The following is a 21,556-nucleotide window of genomic DNA, read 5'->3' as shown; positions in this document are numbered from 1 at the left end:
GGTTAATGAATCGTTGTTATGTAAGTGCACGCTGTCAGATGTGAGAATATGTCCAGAAAATGTGACTGTACTTACAAAAAAAGAGGGTTTGGGGAATTAAACACGTTGTATTTTCCATGTGCAGGTTACCGGACAGGAAGTGCCTCATGATCCCAGCTGGCCGCTGCCTTTACAAGTTTATGTGGTCATACAATTCCTGCTGGCGCTGGGGACTTACCATGATCTGTTTGAAAACAAGACGGTATGTATGGGTCACACGTAAAGGGAAACCGTAAATGTCAGCAGAGGCCAAGATGAGGATTTGTGTTTTCAACTTGATTAGAAGGTTTAGTGCTTTGCTCAAAAGCACGCTGACAGTCCCCCTGAAGGAGGAAAGAGCATTTTATAGCTCTTCAGGACCGAAGCTGTTGACCCTCTGGTTACACGCTGACTACTGTTATGTTTAGGCTCCCGTAATCCCTCATATAAAGTATGACAAGGTGGTCCAAGGGCTCTTAATTTAAGACCGAGCGCTGCATGTTTGTTTGCCAACATTATTTCACCCAATTATGCAGTTTGTTGTGGCTTCGCCATGGTCGAGCGGAGTCCTCTACTTAGCCAGCAGGAAAAGACTAGCTCTGTCTAACATCATGACAGAATGACTGATCGGCATTCCCCTTTAGAACAACCTTTGTCTATTATTTTCCACTCGACGAGCCAAGAGACCCCCTTCCTCTGCCGTCAGAAAAAAAGAGAAACAGGTCTCCTCAGCAGTTATCTTTGGAAGCCTTTTTTCCCAAGGCATAGTTTTGGTTAGCCAAAAACTGCTGTCACGCCCAGACCCTTCAAACTCCCAAATAAAATGCTCTGTCTTTTTCTGATCCCTACCTCCGTGGTGCTCCTTCAGTTGTGGTCCCCCCCTCCCCAAACACACGCGCACACACACACACATGCAGGCACACACGCACACACACACACACGCACACACACACACCTCACACTCACACACACACCTCCTGTCCAGGGTCGAAGGTTCCCCTCCCTCTTGGCAAATGAAACACCAGCTGGTGGTCCAGGAGTGAACACAAACGCCTTAATTGTCGAGTCAACCATTTCCCAACCCAAATAGCCTTCAGGATGCAGCAATCAGGACTTGGAAGGAAAATAACAAAGTGAGCGCACTGGCCCAACAATAAATCATGTCACTGTTATGTATTTTTACCCACATGTTCTCTAGGTGCTTATTTAGCTTGACAATTGATGATACACTGCCGGGCAATTTATGGGCTTTTGCGTTAATTCAAAGGCATGAAAACATAAAGTGAAGCTACTCTTCAATTACATCATCAGCTGGCCAGTGTGTACGTTTTTATTATAGGCTTGCTAAACAGTTACTATTAGAGGCAGAGAGGGGAACTGAGTCTTATCTCACAACAGCTCTCATTAGTGTTTATGAAGGCAAAACCTGGACTTCAGTACCTGTTATGATGTGAGTTTACAATTCAAGAAGGAGAGCAAAAACTTCCTACATGGTATACTGTAGCGACACAGATCAGGGTGTGACAATGTTTGCACTTATTTGCACTTATTTGTTTAAGTTATTAACACTAGTAAGTCAATATTTACAGTGTACTTCTACTCCATTATACCTGGGATGGAAATATTAACAAATTTAAAAATGAGTTATTATTAAAGGAAGGTTAAGATAAAACTTTAATAGAGATGCTAACTTATTAATGCATCAATAACTATAATCCAATAATATATACAGTATTCTGAAATGTGCCATTTTGCATAATAAGTACTACTTTTCCGGACTGTGCTGTCCAATCAAAAAAAAACAAAAACAACATAATGATGATGAAATTAGCCCAGAACAGTAGACTTTTACTTGTAGCAGTGAAAATCGCAAAATTCTGACGTGTCAACACTGACAAGTGTCTTCAAAATCAAACTTATAGCAAACTTATTAAGAGAGATACTCATAGACTGTATTAAAAGGAGATAATCTGAGATGTGTTTCACCACACCAGGGGGACAGGTACGTGGCTGGTGGTGCACCGGGTCACTCGTTAAACCCAAACACCGGTCAGGAGAGAAAACGTCCGTCAGTGCAGTGATGTCTTCTAGTTTGCACAGTTTCAGGAGACCTGCAGTGGATTCAACCTGGTCTGCTTGACATCGGGTCGGTGCATGACTGTGTGTCTTAGGCTGTAGGATGTTCTTATGTCTCATTCTGGCTCCTGGTGTGTGTCCTGACCTTTCCTACCCTTAACAGAAGCATTAACCTACTCAGTAGGCCTGCCCCGACGTAGTTTCCTGTCCTTTTCAAACTACGTCACAATTGCATGTTCATCATCAAAAATCTCTCGTCTGAAAAGGACTCTAACTTATGGGCTATGGCCCCTAATGTTTCACAAGCAAGTGACGTGCCCGGTTACCAGCCTTATAGATGTGGGTGTGACTGAGCACTTCTTCCACCACTAAGCAGTCACCTCTCCTGGAAGAGAGGAGCAGCAAAAAAAATGGCACTAGCAGGATTGGATCAATCCAGTAATCTGAAATAAATCCAATCTTTCTCTGATAATGAATCCCCATGTTTAGTTTTTAATAAAGATTCATTGTTCATGCATTTCATTCTTCTACCAATGATGGTTAGTATAAGCTCGCCACCGCTGCATCTGAGGCTGAGCACCGCCCAAGAAAACTGTGATTGGTTTAAAGAAATAACCCCCCCCCCCCCCCCACCCACCAGAAATGTTGAATGTTCCAGTGTGGCGATAGGCCTAGCGACGTGACACCCCCTATTCATGACATCATCATAATACAGCCTGCAATAACGGCCCTGAATAATGAGTTAATCTGCTTCGTCTCCGGGGAAAACAGAATAACACAATCAGTGCGCTGCCACCAGATGTTAGCTTTCGTTTCTGTTATTGCTGCAGTTTGACACTTGATCATGTTAAAAAATTAGCACGATGAAAGAAGCACAGGACATTTCCCCTTCCACTCAAAAAAAATAATAAAAACGTTCTGTAAACGCGACTCCACCTGGCGACTCTTGCGGAGGATTTTCTCACGGCGTCTCGGCTGTGCAGACACACCGACAAACAAACACATAAAGATCACGTGATCCGGTGCCTGTGGGTTACTGAACCCAGATAGGTCCCCATAACCTTTGACACCAAAATAATTCTGCTCTAATTACGCCTCTCACTAAAAACAACAGTATCAGTAGCCTTTGAACTCCAACGCAATGATCATTCAGCCCTAATAATACGCTTTGACAGTCTCGTTCCTTCACTCTGATAGATGGATCAAGGCCAGAATGTCGCCCCCGCCCCCCCCAAGTTTGATTCACGGAAAACTTAATCATATCATCCCTCTGTGGTCCCACGTGAGGCCTCAGATAATATAGTTCTTGGATTATGACTCTTGGATGAACATGAAGACGAACGGTTTTATTGCATCCTGTTGATGGGTGGATTTTACGTTTACTATATTTGGCCTTCTGGGTCGGCACAGTATGGGAGCAGTCAGTGAGATTTGGCTGTTAGGTTCCGTATTGAGTGTCGGAGAAATATAAACCTAAGCTGACAGCCCGCGGCATCCTCAGGAGACACCGGGCTTCCAGCTGCTGCCCTCAGCCAAGGCCGTAGGTTAGAGAACAGGAATTAGTCTGTACATCACGTTCCGTACTGCTCTGTAAGAGTCTTTTTTTTTTTTTATATCTGCGTCCCAAATGGCTCTGAAAAGGTCAGTGAGAGTCTGCATGGGATTTCTGCTCCGATGTTGGTTGTTTTGGCTTCGTTTTGGGGGATTCAAACCGCCGTCTCTTCAACTGTGGTCAAGTCCCCCCCATGAAGACCCATCAGGGATGATTAGAACATCTCTGTAAACTAGGCATGGCGGTATAAAGTACGATGCAGATTAGATTTGCTGCAAGATACTGTGCGTGCCCGTTCACTTATTCTGAAGGTCAGACGTGTTTTGGTTGGCACTGCCACGTAAACAGTCCGACAGCCACGCGGTTTATGACTGCTCTCCCAGTAAGGTCTCCTGTGATCCTAACTCAGCCATGATATTCATTTAAGGTTGAGATTGTAATGTATTTTTTCCCCGACCACATTTTCTCATGGCATGCACATGCATCTCGTTTGGTAGATGCTGTCACAGTTAACCATTCTGGGGATGACTGGCTACGTTCTGCTCACTCTCACTTCCCTGGGCTTCATCATGGACCAGAGGTACAGTACTGACGTTTATTCATGCATTGATTCTCATGCAGGCATTTGAATTCAATAAAGTATTTTTTATTCTATTTTATATTTAATAAGACGTACTGAGACTGGGAAGCAAGATGGTTATTTATGTCAGTGGTTCACAAGCTGAGAGAGGCAAGATATTTAACAAGATGGGAAAAATGAAAAACAATATGCTTTATATACAATATACTGCCATTAGGGCTGAAATGATTAGTCAAGCAAAAGAAAAGCCATCAATCACATATTTAATAATCCATTTATTGTGTACTTCTTAACTCTGAAGATTTGCTGTTTTGGCTGTCTTTAAATTTGAAATTCAAAGTATTGTTCAAGCGTGGGTTAAAACTATGATACCTGATTCTCTGTTTGAATTCAAAATTCTCAGTGTATAACTGCAACAGCCCGTGCCTTAAATGCAGCGTCAGTCTGTTTGCTGACTTTGTAAAATGCATCTTTGTAGCTGAATGGTGCGCACTCTGGAATTTGCTTTATTAGCAATCTGAGGCAAAAAGCGGGTGGAACTAATTATTTTAAAAAGGCATGGAGGTCATCTTAAACCACCACAGCTATGCTCTGTCCCAAATCACACACTGCAGTCAGTGCACGGACAATCTGCGCACTGTGTGCCCTATGTACTGATAAGATCAGTACACTCAAATCCCCTAGGAAGTGCTGTCTGAAATCACACACTTACTGGAAATGCAGAAATTCTGTTTATTTTTTCCAAAAGCTTTTTTAACTACTATTCTGACTCAGCACACCATCAAAATGTCTTTCTGGTCCTCTTTTTACATTTAGAAAGTGAATCTAGTTGTTGCCACTTCGTTGCACTGTTTTTCTATCATTTTCCAGTTTGAATAAAGTCCCGCCTCTTCTGCTACGTAGACCAAAATGGCGGAGATTGAGGGCGTTGAGTGTTCATCCATCCACATTCAACGGTTTGGCCTTTTTTGAATGCGCGACCAGATAAATGCAGTACACTGCATTTTACCGACTTCCAGTTTGAGGGTGGAAGTGCGTGATTTGGGACACAACTCTAGTGTGACTAGCATGCTCACAACACCCACAAGTTTAAAAGGCAACTAGCTGAACATTAGAGAGCAAGATCATTTCTTGTGTCGGATTTTAAGATTCAGATCCGTGGGTTGAGTTTGAATCAGTCTCACATTTACAGACCTTCACAGTGCGGTGGAGTCTGGCTACACCAGCTCATAATTCAGGGATAGAGGGAAAAATTGCTCTGGCTTGTTTGTATTTCTTTAAACCAATCACACTCATTCTGCGTTTGAGAGGGCGTCAGATTTCAGGCTTTATCCCAGCGCTGTGCACGTTGAGCCAGACTGTTTGAAACAAATTATATCAAATTATTTTAAACCTTTTTTTCTGAATTGAAATCAGACACTTCACACAACATTTAGGATGATTCACTTAGATATGCTTTTGTTTATAAATAAACATGTGATAAAACACGTAGCACTGGAATCAACATCAGGGGGTCAAATCTATTGGAACTCGATCAGCTCTGGAAAAAACGTGATTATTCCTGGAACAACACCACAAATGTGTCAAGGTCCAGTCCGGGCGGTCAATAAGGTGAAGGCATCCAGCTGAAATGTCATTAAGCCTCTGTGTCGTTCGTTCTCTTGCTCAGGCTGACGGCACCTGTCTTGGAGATGCTGCGCTGCGTCGTCATGGTGACAATGCAGAGATATGGGTACATGAAGCCCATGCTGCCTTCACTGGCCGTCCCCACGGAGGTAAGTGTGCACAGTGTTACAGCGCAGATGACAAAGACATCAATGTAGCTCACATTTATTATAATGTAATAACAATAAACTATATAACTAAACTATAACTTTATTTATATAGCACTTTTCCAATCAAAGTTAGAAAGTACTTGGCAAAACAAAACTAAATGTCTGACTGACAAACATGAACATGAAGTAACACGTAACATAAGTGCTGTAATACTCACGGTTTAAACACAAAGTCGACACAACAAGAAATAATTAGCCTTCTAGGAGCTCATTAGCGTAGAGTGCATGTCGACTGCGTGTATATATGTGTTGATACATATTGAACAAAACACTCCACGTCTCGGTAAATGTGTAAAGTAAATTAGATATGTAGTGGAAACAGAAGTAAATATGCATGATAATTAATGCATATGGTGATAATAAGGTGATGCTAGTGATTATAATCTGAGTAAAGTGTGAAATCCTGACATGAAAACTGTAGGAAACGTGTGTGAAAATCTTCATACGACAGCATCATGTTTCCCCGGTGTGTGTACGTGGTGTGTGCAGCCTGTGCTTGCGTGTGTTGTGTTGTGTGGTCTGTTCTGTGTGTGTGTAATGTGTGTGAGCTGGGTGCTAAGTCCAGCCCTGCAGCCCTGTGATCTATGAGTCCAGATGCATCGCCCAATTGACCATAAAATTGGCGTGCCTTTCTGGCTCTGGCAGCTCGACTGTAGATGGCGGCTGACCTCTCATTACTTGCCCCCCCCCTCCCCCCTTCCCTTCGACTGCCTCTTTTTTTTTTCTGCCCGCCCTCGCTGTTAGCCATCTCAGCCAGTGTGAACTAGAGCAACACTTCTGGAACCAATTAGTGCCGTCTGCCGCTAACTAGAGCTGGCTGATGAGATCTGCATGTGAGCGCTGAATCACTGCTTTTATTGTCCTCTGACTCCACATCTGTGCTGCTCAGGTGTTCAAAAGACAACGCGGGGCCCTGCCGGCTTTTTCTCTCTCTCACCGTAAAATATGGAATGAAACTGAATTTGGATTCTGTAAAGTCATGTCTATCCAGTCCGCTTCAGAGTAAAAATAAACATCTTGATTCATGCTGCACATGCTGCACGGCTGTGTCACTTTGACAACGCTGTAAGTTTTATGCAGCCGTTTCCTTGAGCCAATCATTAGGCCTCATTTCGAGTCGCAGTACATCAGTTTGAGTGAAATAAATGTCTCGCTTGCAGGTGGGGCTCATTGAAAATCCTCACAATTTACTCGAATTGGATCCTGACATATTTGTGCCGTTTGCTCAGAACTACAGCAAAGGGAAAAACACATGAAACCACCCCCAAACTTTTAAGGTACTTTAATGATATATGGGTATGACGCGTGAGGTGAACGGCCAGCTCTTTGTTGCGGTGGGGGGGCGTGTTTTGAAGTCGGGCCAATCAATTAACAGTCACCCGAAATGGAGGAGGGGAAATTCACATTTAATTGTATTCAGGCAGGCTCATGCGACTGTACAGTTAGGAAAGTGGGAGTGTGTGTGTGTGGGGGGGGGGACTACAAAAAGAAACTAGGTTGGTTTGTGGTCCTTCAAACCCAGTGGTGTGATATACTGCACCCTTAAAGCTCACAGTGGTATTTATAGTGGCTCTGGAGATTTCCCTTGTAAAGCTGCAGGCTTGACCTGTAAACCGGCGCTGCCTCTCGCTCCCAGCCGCCTACTCGCCCGCCCCAAACCCCCCCGTCCGTGCGGCTCACATGAAGACCTCGCCGGTTCAGACGAGACGAGGCTGGTTACCGTGTGTGTGAATGAGCAGGGGTGGGTTGTATGGGGTTATAGCTGTGTGTGCAACAAGCGTATGTGTTGTCTCAACTCTACTACCAGCCTCAGCTTCATCATCTCACTTGTCTCCATGATTGAGAATGAAATACACAAATACAATCGATACTGATTGATATTTGAGAGAAGGGCTGCAACTAACAATTGTTTTCATTATTGATTCATCAGCCGATTATTTTGTTGATTAATCCTCTGGGTCTTAGTTTAATATGATATAAAAGAGCAGAAAGCAGGAAGTTTTCCATATTGAGAGGATGAAAATTGCATTTTCTGCCATTTTTGCAGGAAAAATTTTTTTTTAAGTTGTTTCCACGCTGCCATATGGCAACCGCCCTAGCGATCGCCCTGGCAACCACCTTCCATCAAGAGCGTTTCACAAAAAAAAGCCAAGTATTTTCTTAAAAAGCAGCTCCTTCATGGTGAACACAGGGCTGCAGAGAAAAGTCTGTGCTTGTCGGCAGCAAAATGATTATGAGAAGCTGGAATCTATAAATGCCCAGAATTTCAATTTGAGAATGAGCTTAATGATTCATTTATTATTAAAGTAAAAGCTTTTTTTTCTCCGTTCACATAATCGATTGATCTATAATGGTTTCAGCTCTAGATAAGATGCCGTTGTGTGAGGATTGTCAGTATCTCACCTAACGGCCTGAGGATGTTTGAACCTGTATTTTTGTGCCGTTTACAAAATAACGTGCGATTACTTAAATCAGCACCTCTCTGACAAAGTGTCGACAACAATTCCACTTCAGAAACAGTTTTTATTGCAGGACTGCTGTACCTGATTGCATTATAATATCTGGTGGTCCGCCCCCTGTCTGTGTGTGTGTGTGTGTGTGTGTGTGTGTGTGTGTGTGTCCACATGCACATGTATTTCTCTGTGTTCTGCAATGATGTAACACATGGTTGTGTTACTGTGTGGGCCCCCGGTTTGCCTGAAGGCACAGGGAAACATGCTGTGGAGCAGAACTTAGACGCTGTGTATCCCAGAGTAATTAAACAGCTCTTCTCTCAAAATGGCCACTAACCGCTGTTGAAGTCAGAGTAATTTAAGAGGAGAGCTCATAAAAATACACCTGTCTTTGGTTGAGAGTGAGAGCATCGTCAGCTTCACTAGAAACCCTTTAACTTCCTGGGAAGTGTCCTCGTAATAAATGAGTTCAAGAAGTGCCGTGGGGGCTCATGCAAGTGTGACACTCGAGAGGAAGATCTAAATCCGTGTAATCCAGTCAAATCCAGAATATTAAATAATAAAAAAGAGATCTCAATTGTTTTCTCATTACATTTTCCATCTTTTCATCTCCGTGCTGATGGTGTTTTCCAATGTGAAAAGAGCCCTTTTTTCTATCAGGCGTTCAAGGGAAAGATGGTTGCTCCGTGGCCAAAAGACGAGGTCAGGACAATATTATGAAGTCCGTGTCAACACACAAAGGCACAAAGTGGCATTATCTTCAACACATCACCTGATTTGTCTGCAAAAAATTGCCAAATCCCAGCCCCCCGTTTCCCGCTGCTGCAGCCGTGAGCCGACAGATAAGACGGCCGAGGGTGGGAGGTCGGCGTTATCTGAGAGCGTCGTTTCCACCCGCCTAATCTCAGGTGCGAGAGGTCAGCTGCCTCTTTCTTTTTGCTCCTTTTTTTTGAAGCAGGAATGTGTGGTAGCAAGAAGCAGCGCTGAGGTTAACAGGATCGTTTGGAGCAATGGAAACTCTGCGAGCATGACATCATCCGAGAGCTCGCAGGAATGGAAAGGAAAGGAAATCTCCTCCCGGAGAGAAAATGGAGGGATTTGAAAGAGAGACGCTGGGTAGGACTGTTCCGTTGGAGTCGGAGTAAACAGCGGGGTGGTCGTCCGTACACAGTGTGAAATATTATCACTCAATGTGCAGGGGATCGTGCCCGTCAAAGAGTAACCGCTTGGTTTATGTTGTCAAACCACTTGCCAGGTAAAGCTATGGAAATCTAACAGCAATTGGCCCTTTGGGGGTTCTCCAGCAGTGTTTAGCTTGGCTTTTGTGGGCTGAGTTTCTGTGGCCGACGTCGACTTTCTTGTGAATTCGTCTTCCTATTTGTGCTTTAATTCATGGGTGAAAGACAACAGTCACGCAGTTTACGATGCCGCTTCAGAGCCAACGCGTGAACCTGATTGAACCTGACCGTGCTGGTTTTCTCCCTCTTCTCAAATGTGCACAAAGCTGATTTCACTGATGCCAATTTACAAAATCCAAAAACACAACAAATGATAAAAGGCTTTCATGAAGCTCAAATATGAATAAGTCAAAGAGTTTTACTGTAAAATGTTGCGGAGACGTTCTGAATGAACGACTCAGCGTATTCATTTAGAGGTCTTTATTGCAGTGCGAGCTTTCATCGCTCTGCACTCAGTTTATGAATCTCTCTCTCCGCCACGCTCATTGGCTTACTGGCTAACAATCACACGTCTGATATTGTAGTTAAATGAAATTCCTCGCGGCCCCTTTTTTTTAACAATACTTCGAGCTGCAGTATCTCGCCTGAAGGGAGCTGAAGGGAAAATGTCTCCAGCTGCCAGGATGTGTGAGCAGCCAGGGGTTTGCACGGACTTTAGATCTAAGATTGCAAAACTGGGGATGTCCACTATCACACACAGACCTCCACCAATGTATATTTTAAACATCAACTAAGAATCCATGTACAAGGCCTAATGAGGAGGTCCAAGGTCACATATTTCTTGGGAGGACTTTTGATCTCCTGATGCGATAACTTATCTCAGGTCAGATATGAACTATTGCTGTCTGAGGTGATCGTCCACCTCCTCCCTCCACGCCGCAGTGTCCTTGAGCAGGACACTGAACCCCAACCGCTCCCGATGGTTACGTCGGTGGCTACCAATTTAGGTCACATCACCCAGGCCTTAAGAGGGTCTGCATCTGATACTCCAGTGTATCAGTCGGTGCATGTCTGGCCTCTGTGACAGAGTTTTTGGAGCTTGATACTGAGCTCCTGTAGACTTTTCTTTAGCCTTCTCAGCCTTTTCAAACATCCTCAAACCACATTTTAAGGCCCATTGTATGGTTCTTGCTGCAGACTCCCCAAACTTGTGCAAGCACCTGCGAAACTCTTCAGTGACTTCATTCCGGTAACTTCTATATATCCCCACAAGATTCAGGAAGTAAACCGAAACATAACTGTAAAGTACTCTAGTTGAGTTAACACTGATTTTGTTCCAGCTTTGTAGCGTTACAAGTGTCGTAAGGGACACCGTTATCGAATCCCAGCGGGAATTTTTTTTTTTTTTAAATCGAAGTAAAAGGAATAAATACAGATATAATAGAAAGTGACAGATTACCAATAGAGGTGCATGAACTGAATTAGAATAGTATAAAATAGAAACATACAAAGATACAAATGCCAGAACGGTTATATGTGCTAGTTTATTTTTCACCTTGACTCTGGCACAACAGGGTGGATGATTATCATGAAGAGGTTCAAAGTTTTGAAACTTTGCAGTCACTTTTTGATGACATGCTTTGCAAAGTGGATATCCATCGTCTACAACAACTCCTTTCCCTTTTTTTTTAGATATCCAAAATGCTCCCACGGTGCCAATTTAAGGTGCTTTTTCATTAATTTCACAGGGAAACAATGCAGGAATCAGGATACCAGTCTTAAGATTATGAAAGCGTGACGTTATGAAACCACAGTTATGTGGCAACATCAGTGTATCCTGACGTCCCTGCTTTCTGTGTGCTTGCTGCTGATTTGTCCACAGCTCCCACTAGAGTGTCAGAGAGAAATGGCAACTAAGTGTGCACAGAATCACTGTTGCAGACAGGAGCACACAGCCACAAAGGAGATGTGTGTTAGTGTGGCGACCATGCTGAGCCCTCTACTTGACAGGTCCAGAGCTTGATTTTTGATTCTATAAAGGCTTAGAGTTAAGCTGCACATGCATCTGTTAAGAACCTCTCTTCTACACGACATATTCCTGCTCCCTCTGCGAGGGCCTGAACTCATTTTGATTGTGAGGCAATAATGTGAGCTCCTGAGGTAAGTCCTCATACTGCCTCCTGTCCTTTTGCTTTTGTTGGTCACATCCTGTGAGCTTTATATTCTACCTGAGTGCTCAAGAGCTTATTCTCCCCCTGCAAGCCTTCGTCTCAGAGGTCTTGACCTGCCTCTCAGAACAGAAATCTGTTTTTGAAGAAGAAGAAGAAGATGCAAGTTTCTCGACTTTTATCTCTGCAAATAATCTGATTGTTGACTTCTCGGCATCGCACTATTCAACCATCCTTGGTGGTGGAATTATCATCTTTGGAGCAAAATTTAGTTCTTTATGAGTTTATCTGATTCTATTTTGGATTTCCGTACTCAAATGAACATAAAGTGACCAGTAGATCTTTGTTTAGCATGTTTGTTGTCATGCTAACACCTGGGAAACATCAGGCAAAGATGTTGAGCTAATTACAGCCGTCGTCCCACCTGTGTTGCCACAACACTCGAGTCCAAACTCCACATTAGGTATGCAAAACAGAGGCTGTGGATGGAAGCAGTCGGGGTAAAGATGCACCTCTTACAGGCCCACTGAGACTCTTTCATCTGTACTTCTTCTCTGAGGAATCCCATTGAACTTCTCTTTGCTGGAATGCATCCTCCTGTCCGCTCCACCCTGTTTTGTGTTTGTCCTCCTCTTCTTGGACGCGTTCCCACTACTCTGCCTTCCACATTCCTGCTCCCTAATGTGCTCTTCCCGATCAGGTCCACTGGTGTGGCCACCCGGGGAACTGTGGTTAATGATGAGGTGAAGACTTCTCTAACTGAGCTTTTTGAGGCTGAAGTGGTGCCAAGCTGCCGGGGTCTAAAGTGAAGTGAAGGGTTACTCTCGGCGATTTGTCTTACGCTTTTAATGAGGCATAATAGTCTGGATGAGTCGTCTTACAGTACGTGTGACCTTCCAGCAGACGCATGGCAAAAAGAGAACAAACACCAGATGTGAAAAGGAAAACCTCTAAACAACTGTATCATACTAAATTGGCGTATCATTAGACCGCTTTGTGTTTTGCTACACTTTAACCGTAGAGCAACCACCGTTTCAGATGTGTTTTATCTGGCTGCAATGACTGTGTGTGTGCGCATGTGTGTGTGTGCGCGTGGGTGTGTGTGTGTGCGTGCGTGCGTGCGTGCGTGTGTGGGAGTGTGAAGGCGGTATTTCTCATGGCTGTGCAGTACTCTGACTCTCTGGTGGGACATTAACCTGCTCAACGTATCCTTCCTGAATATCTGCTCATAATGAACAGCCAGGAAGTTCCTCTTGTGTGTGTGTGTGTGTGTGTGTGTGTGTGTGTGTGTGTGTGTGTGTGTGTGTGTGTGTGTGTGTGTGTGTGTGTGTGTGTGTGTGTGTGTGTGTGTGTGTGTGTGTGTGTGTGTGTGTGTGTGTGTGTGTGTGTGTGTGTGTGTGTGTGTGTGTGTGTGTGTGTGTGTGTGTGTGTGTGTGTGTGTGTGTGTGTTCAAAAGTGTTTCTATATGATGTGTGTGCTGGTGTGCCCGTGCGTGTCTCATGCATGTTAGAGCGTGAACTATTCGTGGATGTGTGGACTTTACGTACACACTGTACAGTACGTATGTGTAGGTGTACATGTGGCTATGTCTGCATGTTCTTGCACCCTTTTACCGTAATTACTTAAACTAGCCTCTGATTTGCTTATTTTTATACTTCCAAAAAAGAGGGATTTGTTTAAAAAAAATGAGTTAAACAGATTTTATCCCAAACTTCAGCTGTGTTCCCATCTTTGTTTGTCTGAGTGTTGTCACATAGTGAGGAGCTCAGTATAATTATAATATATTTATATAAGATTTAATAAATTAAAAGAAACATAAGGAGGAAAACACCAAAAACTGCTTTATAACCTGCTGCTTGGCCAGATTATCTTGAAGAAATGTAAGAATATACAGAAACCACAGTGTGTGTACTTCCTACTTCATTGTTACGTGTGTGTCACCACTCACAGTGCGGTTGTACAGATAAGTCAACAGTGCCTTTTGGGTCTTTTGCTGCTAATCGTAGCTTCAAATGAAATAGCATAACAGATATTTTGATGGTTTCCGATGGTGTGTTTTCACCAGTTTATTCCCAATGCGGCGAACTCGCTCACTCCGGCTCAGCAGCCAGGTTAAAACAGAAAGTTATTTTCCGACACAGTTCAGTCCAGCTCTGGTGGACTGTAGGCAGCCATATGGAGAGGGAGCTCTGGAAACATCCCATTACAGGTCATATATCACACGTCTGACAGCAGCCATTCTGCCTTGTTTTCATTTCAATCACGAGTGCAGCTGTGTTTCAGAGCAGCGAGGCTCTGCCATGTTAACCCGCTGAAGGCTGGAAGATACAAGTCGCCGGGGGCACCAGAGTGCACTCTGGGGTGTTTAATGTGTCTTTGATGCTTTATATCCATCAACGGCACACAGCATTACTCAGTTCACGATCGGTGTTGTTCCCAAGGTCACTACAGATATTTTTATGATGGGCGCTGCATTACAAAATGTGTTTCTTGTTCCTCCTGCTGGATTTTTCGAGCTTCACTGTGCGGAATGATGAATGTGCAGAGTTTGACACGAGAAGGCTGTTTTCACATGCATCCGCTGAGAGTGGAAAGTTTCTCTGCTCATATGAAAGGGGCGGGCCTAAGAGGATGGTTTGTGACATCACAACTAGATTGGAAAGTCAATCTTGGACCAATTTGCAATTTATACAAGTGTGATGTGGAAACCTGAATCCCCCAGATTCTTTACAGGAGGAGCTGAAGCAACGGGGACAAGACAGACTTTGGTGGGTGTGTGAGATTTTGAAGGGAAGGAAACCTCTAGCATTTCACACGTCCCTCCCTCCCTCCTCCTGAAAAGCGAAAGTGATGAGTGCAGCGTTGAACGGTTTAACATTTTTTTAACCCTCGGCGACCAGAAAAAGACACCAAACGCTCAGCGCCTTGTCACGCTCGCAGGGTTTGTAGCACAGTGTTAATATGTGGTGCTTCCATTGCAAAGACTTATAAATAGGCTGGGTTCGAAAAAATAAATTTGGGTGGACCACAGGTTCTTACACTCAGTGGACTTAATTTGATATAATCACCATTAGCTGGATGGAAAAATCAAAGTGGGTTCAAAGCCCAGTGTTCCTGAGAATGATTCTGAACGTCACCATTTACATCCAACGCCAACACGCAGGAACCAGTGTGCTGCGTATGGAGCGAGGTGGAAAGTGGAGGTCTGGGTGTGGACGGCAGTAGAGCACTTTCATTTAGGAGGCCAAAGTTTGTGCCTCTTCACAAACCTGCAATCAACAGTTGCCTTGTAATCACAATCACTTCCTAACCTCGACCAAGTGTAGTTAACCATGCATTACTTGCCATAACTAAGATATTCCCTAAACCCTCACACGCCGTCATACCATGCACAGATATTGTATAAGGTGAGACTATTAAGAATGTTGGTATAAGCAATAATCTTTTAAATATTGATGTTCCTGTCTGTGTTAGTGTTTTCATTAATCTAAATGACCTCGGTGCACTTTGAGCTCGATGTTAATCTCACATGCTGCCATGTTAAAGCCAGTTAGAGGAAGTGTTGGACAATGAGAGACGGGGAGAGAGCCGTCTCCTTTAGGTAAATAAAGCTCAACAACGTGGCAGAAATGTACGAAAAGCCACATGTCCTCGGCTTTTTGTATCAATAACCCTTAACAAAGTACCCTCTGCACCAAAACAGAGTGAGTGCGAGCGGATTTGCTGAGATCCCCACTTTGAGAGCCTCTGCTGTCTGGCCGTAGTGCTTATTTGTAGACGATCAAACCCGCTTCCTTCCACTATGTAATCTGTCCCACATGGATTTCCTACAGAGTCCATTAAAGTGTAGCAAAGTGGGGCTCGAATGAGGAGAGATGAGAACAGAGGAAAATAGGTGCCCTCGCTCTGCCTCAGCATGCGGCTTTGATAGAAACGGCTGTCACTTTTCCGTCCGTTTGAGTGAAATGTGAGGTTCTGCCAAAGCCTCTCGATCCCGATCCGTCTCCCGAGATGGACGCAATGCAACTTTGCGTACTTGTAATCTTCCATCTGTTTTCCCATCAATGTATTTGGACTTCCAGCCGTCATGTTTGAATTGTATTAGGTGGATTTACCAGGAGCAGCAGATTGTAAAACAGCTTTATCCAATACGTTTTAGTGCAAGAAACTACATTACCCACAATCCTCAGTAGACCTGTTGGAAAGTTTAATGTTATCATAGAAACATTGAATAAAATGATAGTGTCCCACGAGTGTCGCCTCACTTCCTGCTGGTTTCAGTCTAAAACACCTTGGTCAGGTGTATTAACACGCTCTTTTTCAGAATGATACAATAATGAAATTCACATTTATTAGGAATATTGTTTCAGTGGTGTTAAAGAAAAGATGCTTTATTACCTTATTACCTTACACATCCATGTGTGTTTTCTCCGTGAGTGGAGGATCCTTTACTTTAACTTTCAATAAACACATAAAAACATTACAATGAATATTTCTTGCTAATTAAAAGTACACATTAAAAGTACTCAAAGCATATATATATTAGTTTTATGTATATATTATATATATTATTTGAGTGTTAACCATGTGTAAAAAACATTATAACGTTGTAGTTGACTGAGGTGGAGCTAATTCTAACTATTTGTGCGGCTTTTTCTATAAAATTGCTTCATATTTTTATTTTTTTCTATGTAAAAACATAACTTGTATCTAAAGCTGTCAGATAAACGTAGTGAAGTAAAAAGTACATGAAAAATACAGTGAGATACTCAATGTGCTCATTTGAACTGCCTTATATTCTGCTTTATGATGCATTCCTATCGTTTTAATCTGAAAAGTAACTAGTGACTAATAGCTCTCTAAATATATTTTATAATACTAAGTAAACAAACATGTATAATGTTGTGATTTGTTTTGTGAACGACAGATATGTCAAAGGTATTTAAGTGCTGTTCATTGGCAACAGTGAAAGGGAAACGTTCAGGATCAAGGCCACAAGAGAAAACACCTCTGATGAGTCACCGGGTTTTCTTTGTCTCCGCCGTCATTAAGCTTTTATCCTCCCTCTCGGTGCAGAGGCAGTCTCCAGGTAGTGTTAGGTAGAGAAGCAGAGAGAGGTCACAGTTATACTCTCTCTCTCTCTCTCTCTCTCTCCCTCTCTCTGTCTCTGTCTCTCTCTCTCTCTCTCTCTCTCTCTCTCTCTGTCTCTCTCTGTCTCTCTCTCTCTCTCTCTCTCTGTCTCTCTCTCTCTCTCTCCCTCTCTCTGTCTCTCTCTCTCTCTCTCTCTCCCTCTCTCTGTCTCTCTCTCTCTCTCTCTCTCTCTCTCTCTCTCTCTCTCTCTCTCTCTTTTTAAGTACAGAAAGGCAGCAGAGAGCAAGTGTAAACTTTTAAATTTCTTACTGGGACAGGCCAAGATGGCAGTGCATGTGAGCAGGAAGAGGAAAGAGGAGAACATGGTGGATGTTGATGTGAGTTTGTTGTTCTGTCGGATGGTGAAGGCCAGGGTCCACATAGATTTTAAATACTACAGTCAGATGCAGGACATGGATCAGTTCACTAAGACCTGGACTTATACTCTGGTCTTCTCTCAGCATCTCATCTAATGCATCTCTCTAACCCGCACCTGCACGGGCTAAGCTGTGTATGTTTTATTGGTTTTAGTTTGAACTATAATGCTTTTTAAAGGATGTGCTGTTTGATCTGTGCTTTTGATCAAAATGTGGATTCTTAATAGTTAAAATAAAGGTACTATAAAAATCAAAAAAAATAAAAAATCTCTCTCTCTCTCTCTCTCTCTCTCTCTCTCTCTCTCTCTCTCTCTCTCTCTCTCTCTCTCTCTCTCTCTCTCTCTCTCTCTCTCTCTCTCTCTCTCTCCCTCTCCCTCTGTGTGTCTCTCGGTCTCTCGGAGTCTCTCTCAGAGGAAAACAGCTGCCGTGTCCAGGAGGAAACGCTGCTTTTTTTCCCATCAGGCTGTTTCGCCTGTGATGGACAGCGGTCTGCTTTTGGCCTGAGCTGGGATGTAGGATGCAGTTTATGGGCCAGAACGCAGCGAGGGGTGGAGGCGAGGGCGGTTTTCTAGCAGATCCCCCCACCCCCTCTTTGAATAGCGAGGTCCCCCATGACTGGTGACCCTTTTGACCCCGCCGCGAGAGCATCAGGGGAGACGACCCGCTGCTTAACCCCTGAGCCCACTCTCTACATCACCCTGAGACTGAAGGCTCTCTCTGTTTTCTTTCAATTAGAGATTCACTTTCAGCCTCACCTTTGTGTTGGCTGCTCGTAAACGAAACCTGTCGCACTTTTTACGTGTTTCTTTTTAGATTATGATAATCCGTCACGCTTTTGCTCTGCGTTGCACGCGCATCCATAGCCGACCAACATCAAAAGCAGCTAATAGGGAGGAGGACGGGTATCTGATACCGAGAGATGTACTGAAATATTCATATGATCATTTCATACATTATAAACATAAGGAAGGTCGGCTCCTGAGGTTTTTTAAATCAATGTGAATATTTGATCTAATAATCGAAGTAAAGGAAACATTTAATTTCCAGTATGTTCATTTCAGAAGGCTCCTAACGTCAGGTCGAGCTTTGTTAAATGGAAGGGGAACTAATATAAATCAGGCCTTTAATCAAATTATTATTTATTATTATTATATTATTATTATTTTGAGGGGAAAATCTGTATATGAAAAAAAATATAATGGGTTTAAAAAGCCATGTTCATGTCTCAAAGGCTTCTGTTCTGTAGCCTATAATGATTAGGCATTTATATGTAATGATAGTTATATTAGATAAGTAAACAACTGTTTTAATAATCATATTTTTTTCACTGGTTTATGCTTCTCAAATATTCATATTTTCCTTTTTTTGTTTGAGCTGTTAGTCGAAATATGTCAACTTGTGCTCTAATAAATTGAAATCGGGTTTTCAAAATGTATTTATATATATATTTATATATACACACACATATATATATTTATTTTTTACTGTTCTCTGATATTTTATGGACCAAACAATTCATCTGTAGCTGCAGGCAGACTCAGAATTATATGTATAAGTATATGTACAGTATATATAAATTCCCAACACGGTGGTTTTTCAGTGTATCGGTACAACATTTTAATAAACGTCTACCTTCCAACTAAAGCTGTCAGCTCATTAACACTTTCAAAATCTTCTCAGCAGATCGTCATCCTCTCTCCAAAGTGCTGTTGGCGGTTTATAAAAAAACACACACTTGACTCGTAACCTCAGTCAAATCAGTATATCTTTACATTCTGAGTGTCTGCGTGGTGTCATATTCATGATAATAACATGTATAATATAATGACGTGTGATCCTAACCCTTTCCCTCTGTGTCTCTGTGTGTCTGTGTGTTGTCCAGGCCTTTGTCTCCCTCTCTCTGCTGTACTGGGCTCTGCAGAGCTTCTCTCAGCTGCTCAGCATCAAGAGCAAAGTCAACTGAGTCCAAACACTCACTGGATGCTCTCTTTTCAAGCCATAACTGTTGTTCCACGGCAACACATTTTTAAACCCTTTAAACACTGTAAAACACATGTGTATGTGGAGAGCTGGTTGTTTCCGTTTTTTCTTAATTCCCTATTCAGGTCTAAGTGGTTAAAGTCTGTCTTGACTAAATCTATATTTTATAAATGAGCCTTAAGACGAGTCAATGTGCTCAACGGGTGATTTTTCTTAATCAAACTAAACAATTTTATCTTCACTAACATCATCTGAGCTTTTGTCTACACTGTTTAACATGTATTACTAATTGAAGAACTAATGAATTAACATTATTATATTACATTATATGTGAACCACTATGTAAATGCTTCTTTTATATGGGTTTTTTGGGAGGGGGGTCAGTAAACTACACTGTAACTTCTGTAATTGTAGCAATCTTTTATGATTTAAATTACCTCTTATGTGTTTTTTCCCCTAATGCTTTAAATGTTTTATGTAAAGCACTTTGAATGACCTTGTTGTTGAACTGTTCTATACAAATAAACTTACCTTGCCTTCCGTTTGCCTTCACTTTGCATTGCAACATATACCTCTTTATATAATAAATGCTGCTCACATTGATGCTTTTTCATTTTCAGATTGACGTGCACTATTCAATTCAATTAAATTTTATTTATGGTGCCAAATCATAACAAAAGTTATCTCAGGACACTTTACAGAGTAGGTAAAGACCACACTCTATGACTTATTTATGATTTACAGAGACCCAACAATTCCCCCGTAGAGTACGGTGGCGTTGAAAACCTTCACTACAACAGACAGGAACGTCAGACAGACCCAGCTCTGTGGAGGACGGACATCTGTCTGCACCGGAGAGAGGAAGAGAAGGAGAGAGAAAGAGAGAAAAGACGGACAGATGGACAGAGAGAGACAAAGACAGACACAAAGACAGAGACAGACACACTTCCAGTAACTATAATAATAACACTGTACAGTATATGGATTTACATGTTTCTTTGCAATGAAACATTTAATTTGCTGTCTTCATTTGTGATGTTCCTAAAAATGCATGTCAGCCAGACAGAATCTAAAAACCAAAATGAAACCCCGGAGGTTTGTGCAGCGCGTTGAAACGGCAGATTGTTGAATTCTTCCACCAGCTCTTGTGTGGGAGTGACAAACAGTCCACAGCAGATGGTGCTGTTATCAACCGCCAAACGTCTTACGTGCAGCACCTGCGTTCAGTACAACTCACACATTTTTACTGAATGCTGTGTGTTGCTGTGCTGTAGGACGACTGACACACAGAAACACACACACACACACTCACATTATCCTAAAGCTATCATCTGGTACAGTGCAGCAAATGGTGACCTTTATGTTTTACAGTCCTTCTAACTACATAAATAAATCAACGTGTTGTGAGACATTAAGACGTACAGTATATTAAAAGTACTGTGGTTGAGCAGAAACAAAGAGTTTGATGTTAAAAATTGACAAATTATGATTTCCATTTTTCTGACAGGGTGAGATTTAGCAAGCTCTAAAAATAAAACACCTTTCATGTAATCTTTATATGTTTTAATATAAATATATATAAATAGAAAAATGTGAGACCTCCACACAAGGCGCCACGATAACAACATAACGTGTTCAAGTCCCTTAAAAATGTGTCAAATGTCACATTGTACATGAATACCAGTAAAAAGCATATCTTTAATAAGCACATTCATCAAATGTGTGGCTGAAAACAATAATAACTGTAACATTAACAATAGGATGAGTCTGGAAATAGGTGAAAACTGCTAAATATGTGTGTTTTTATCTCCTCTCTAAATGACATAACACCCGCTCTAAAGCAGTGTGTACATGGTCACATGCAAACATATTAAACAATATTAATATGAGTGGGAAATTGTGTAGTAATCATGTGAAAGCGTCTCAGTATGCAGCGTGTAAATGACTGAGAACAGTATGAATATGCATGATGTGTCATTTTAACAGGTCTACAGATGGCAGCTCTCTACTGTACATATGTGCAGCGTGCTCACGGTGGCTTCGCTGACATCTCCTCGTATGTGTTAACCTGACAGATGCACGTAACATCTGTGAAGAGCAGCCTACAGAACGCGCTCATTAGGATGTGCACTCACCGGCCACTTCATCGGCTACAATCTGTTGTGATCCAATACATCTCTCTGACCGTTTACTCATCATTTTTCAGTGT

General features: G+C 42.5%; 1 protein-coding gene across 1 annotated transcript in view; it reads left to right on the top strand.

The window, feature by feature from the left end:
• agmo (alkylglycerol monooxygenase) overlaps positions 1-19,748 on the top strand; it is a 53,565-nt gene extending 33,817 nt beyond the window's left edge. Inside the window, exons 10-13 of the mRNA XM_083918850.1 lie at positions 125-241; positions 4,144-4,226; positions 5,896-6,001; positions 19,250-19,748. Of these exons, the coding sequence (XP_083774976.1) occupies positions 125-241; positions 4,144-4,226; positions 5,896-6,001; positions 19,250-19,330 (387 nt within the window). The 3' untranslated portion in view covers positions 19,331-19,748. The remainder of the gene's footprint in view (positions 1-124; positions 242-4,143; positions 4,227-5,895; positions 6,002-19,249) is intronic.
• The last annotated feature ends 1,808 nt before the right edge of the window (positions 19,749-21,556 follow it).

The sequence above is a fragment of the Echiichthys vipera genome, assembly GCF_963691815.1.
Source record: "Echiichthys vipera genome assembly, chromosome: 8".
NCBI classification, from domain to species: Eukaryota; Metazoa; Chordata; class Actinopteri; order Perciformes; family Trachinidae; genus Echiichthys; species Echiichthys vipera.
The sequence above is the reverse complement of the archived record's forward strand: the minus strand, read 5'-3'. Positions and strand labels throughout refer to the sequence as shown.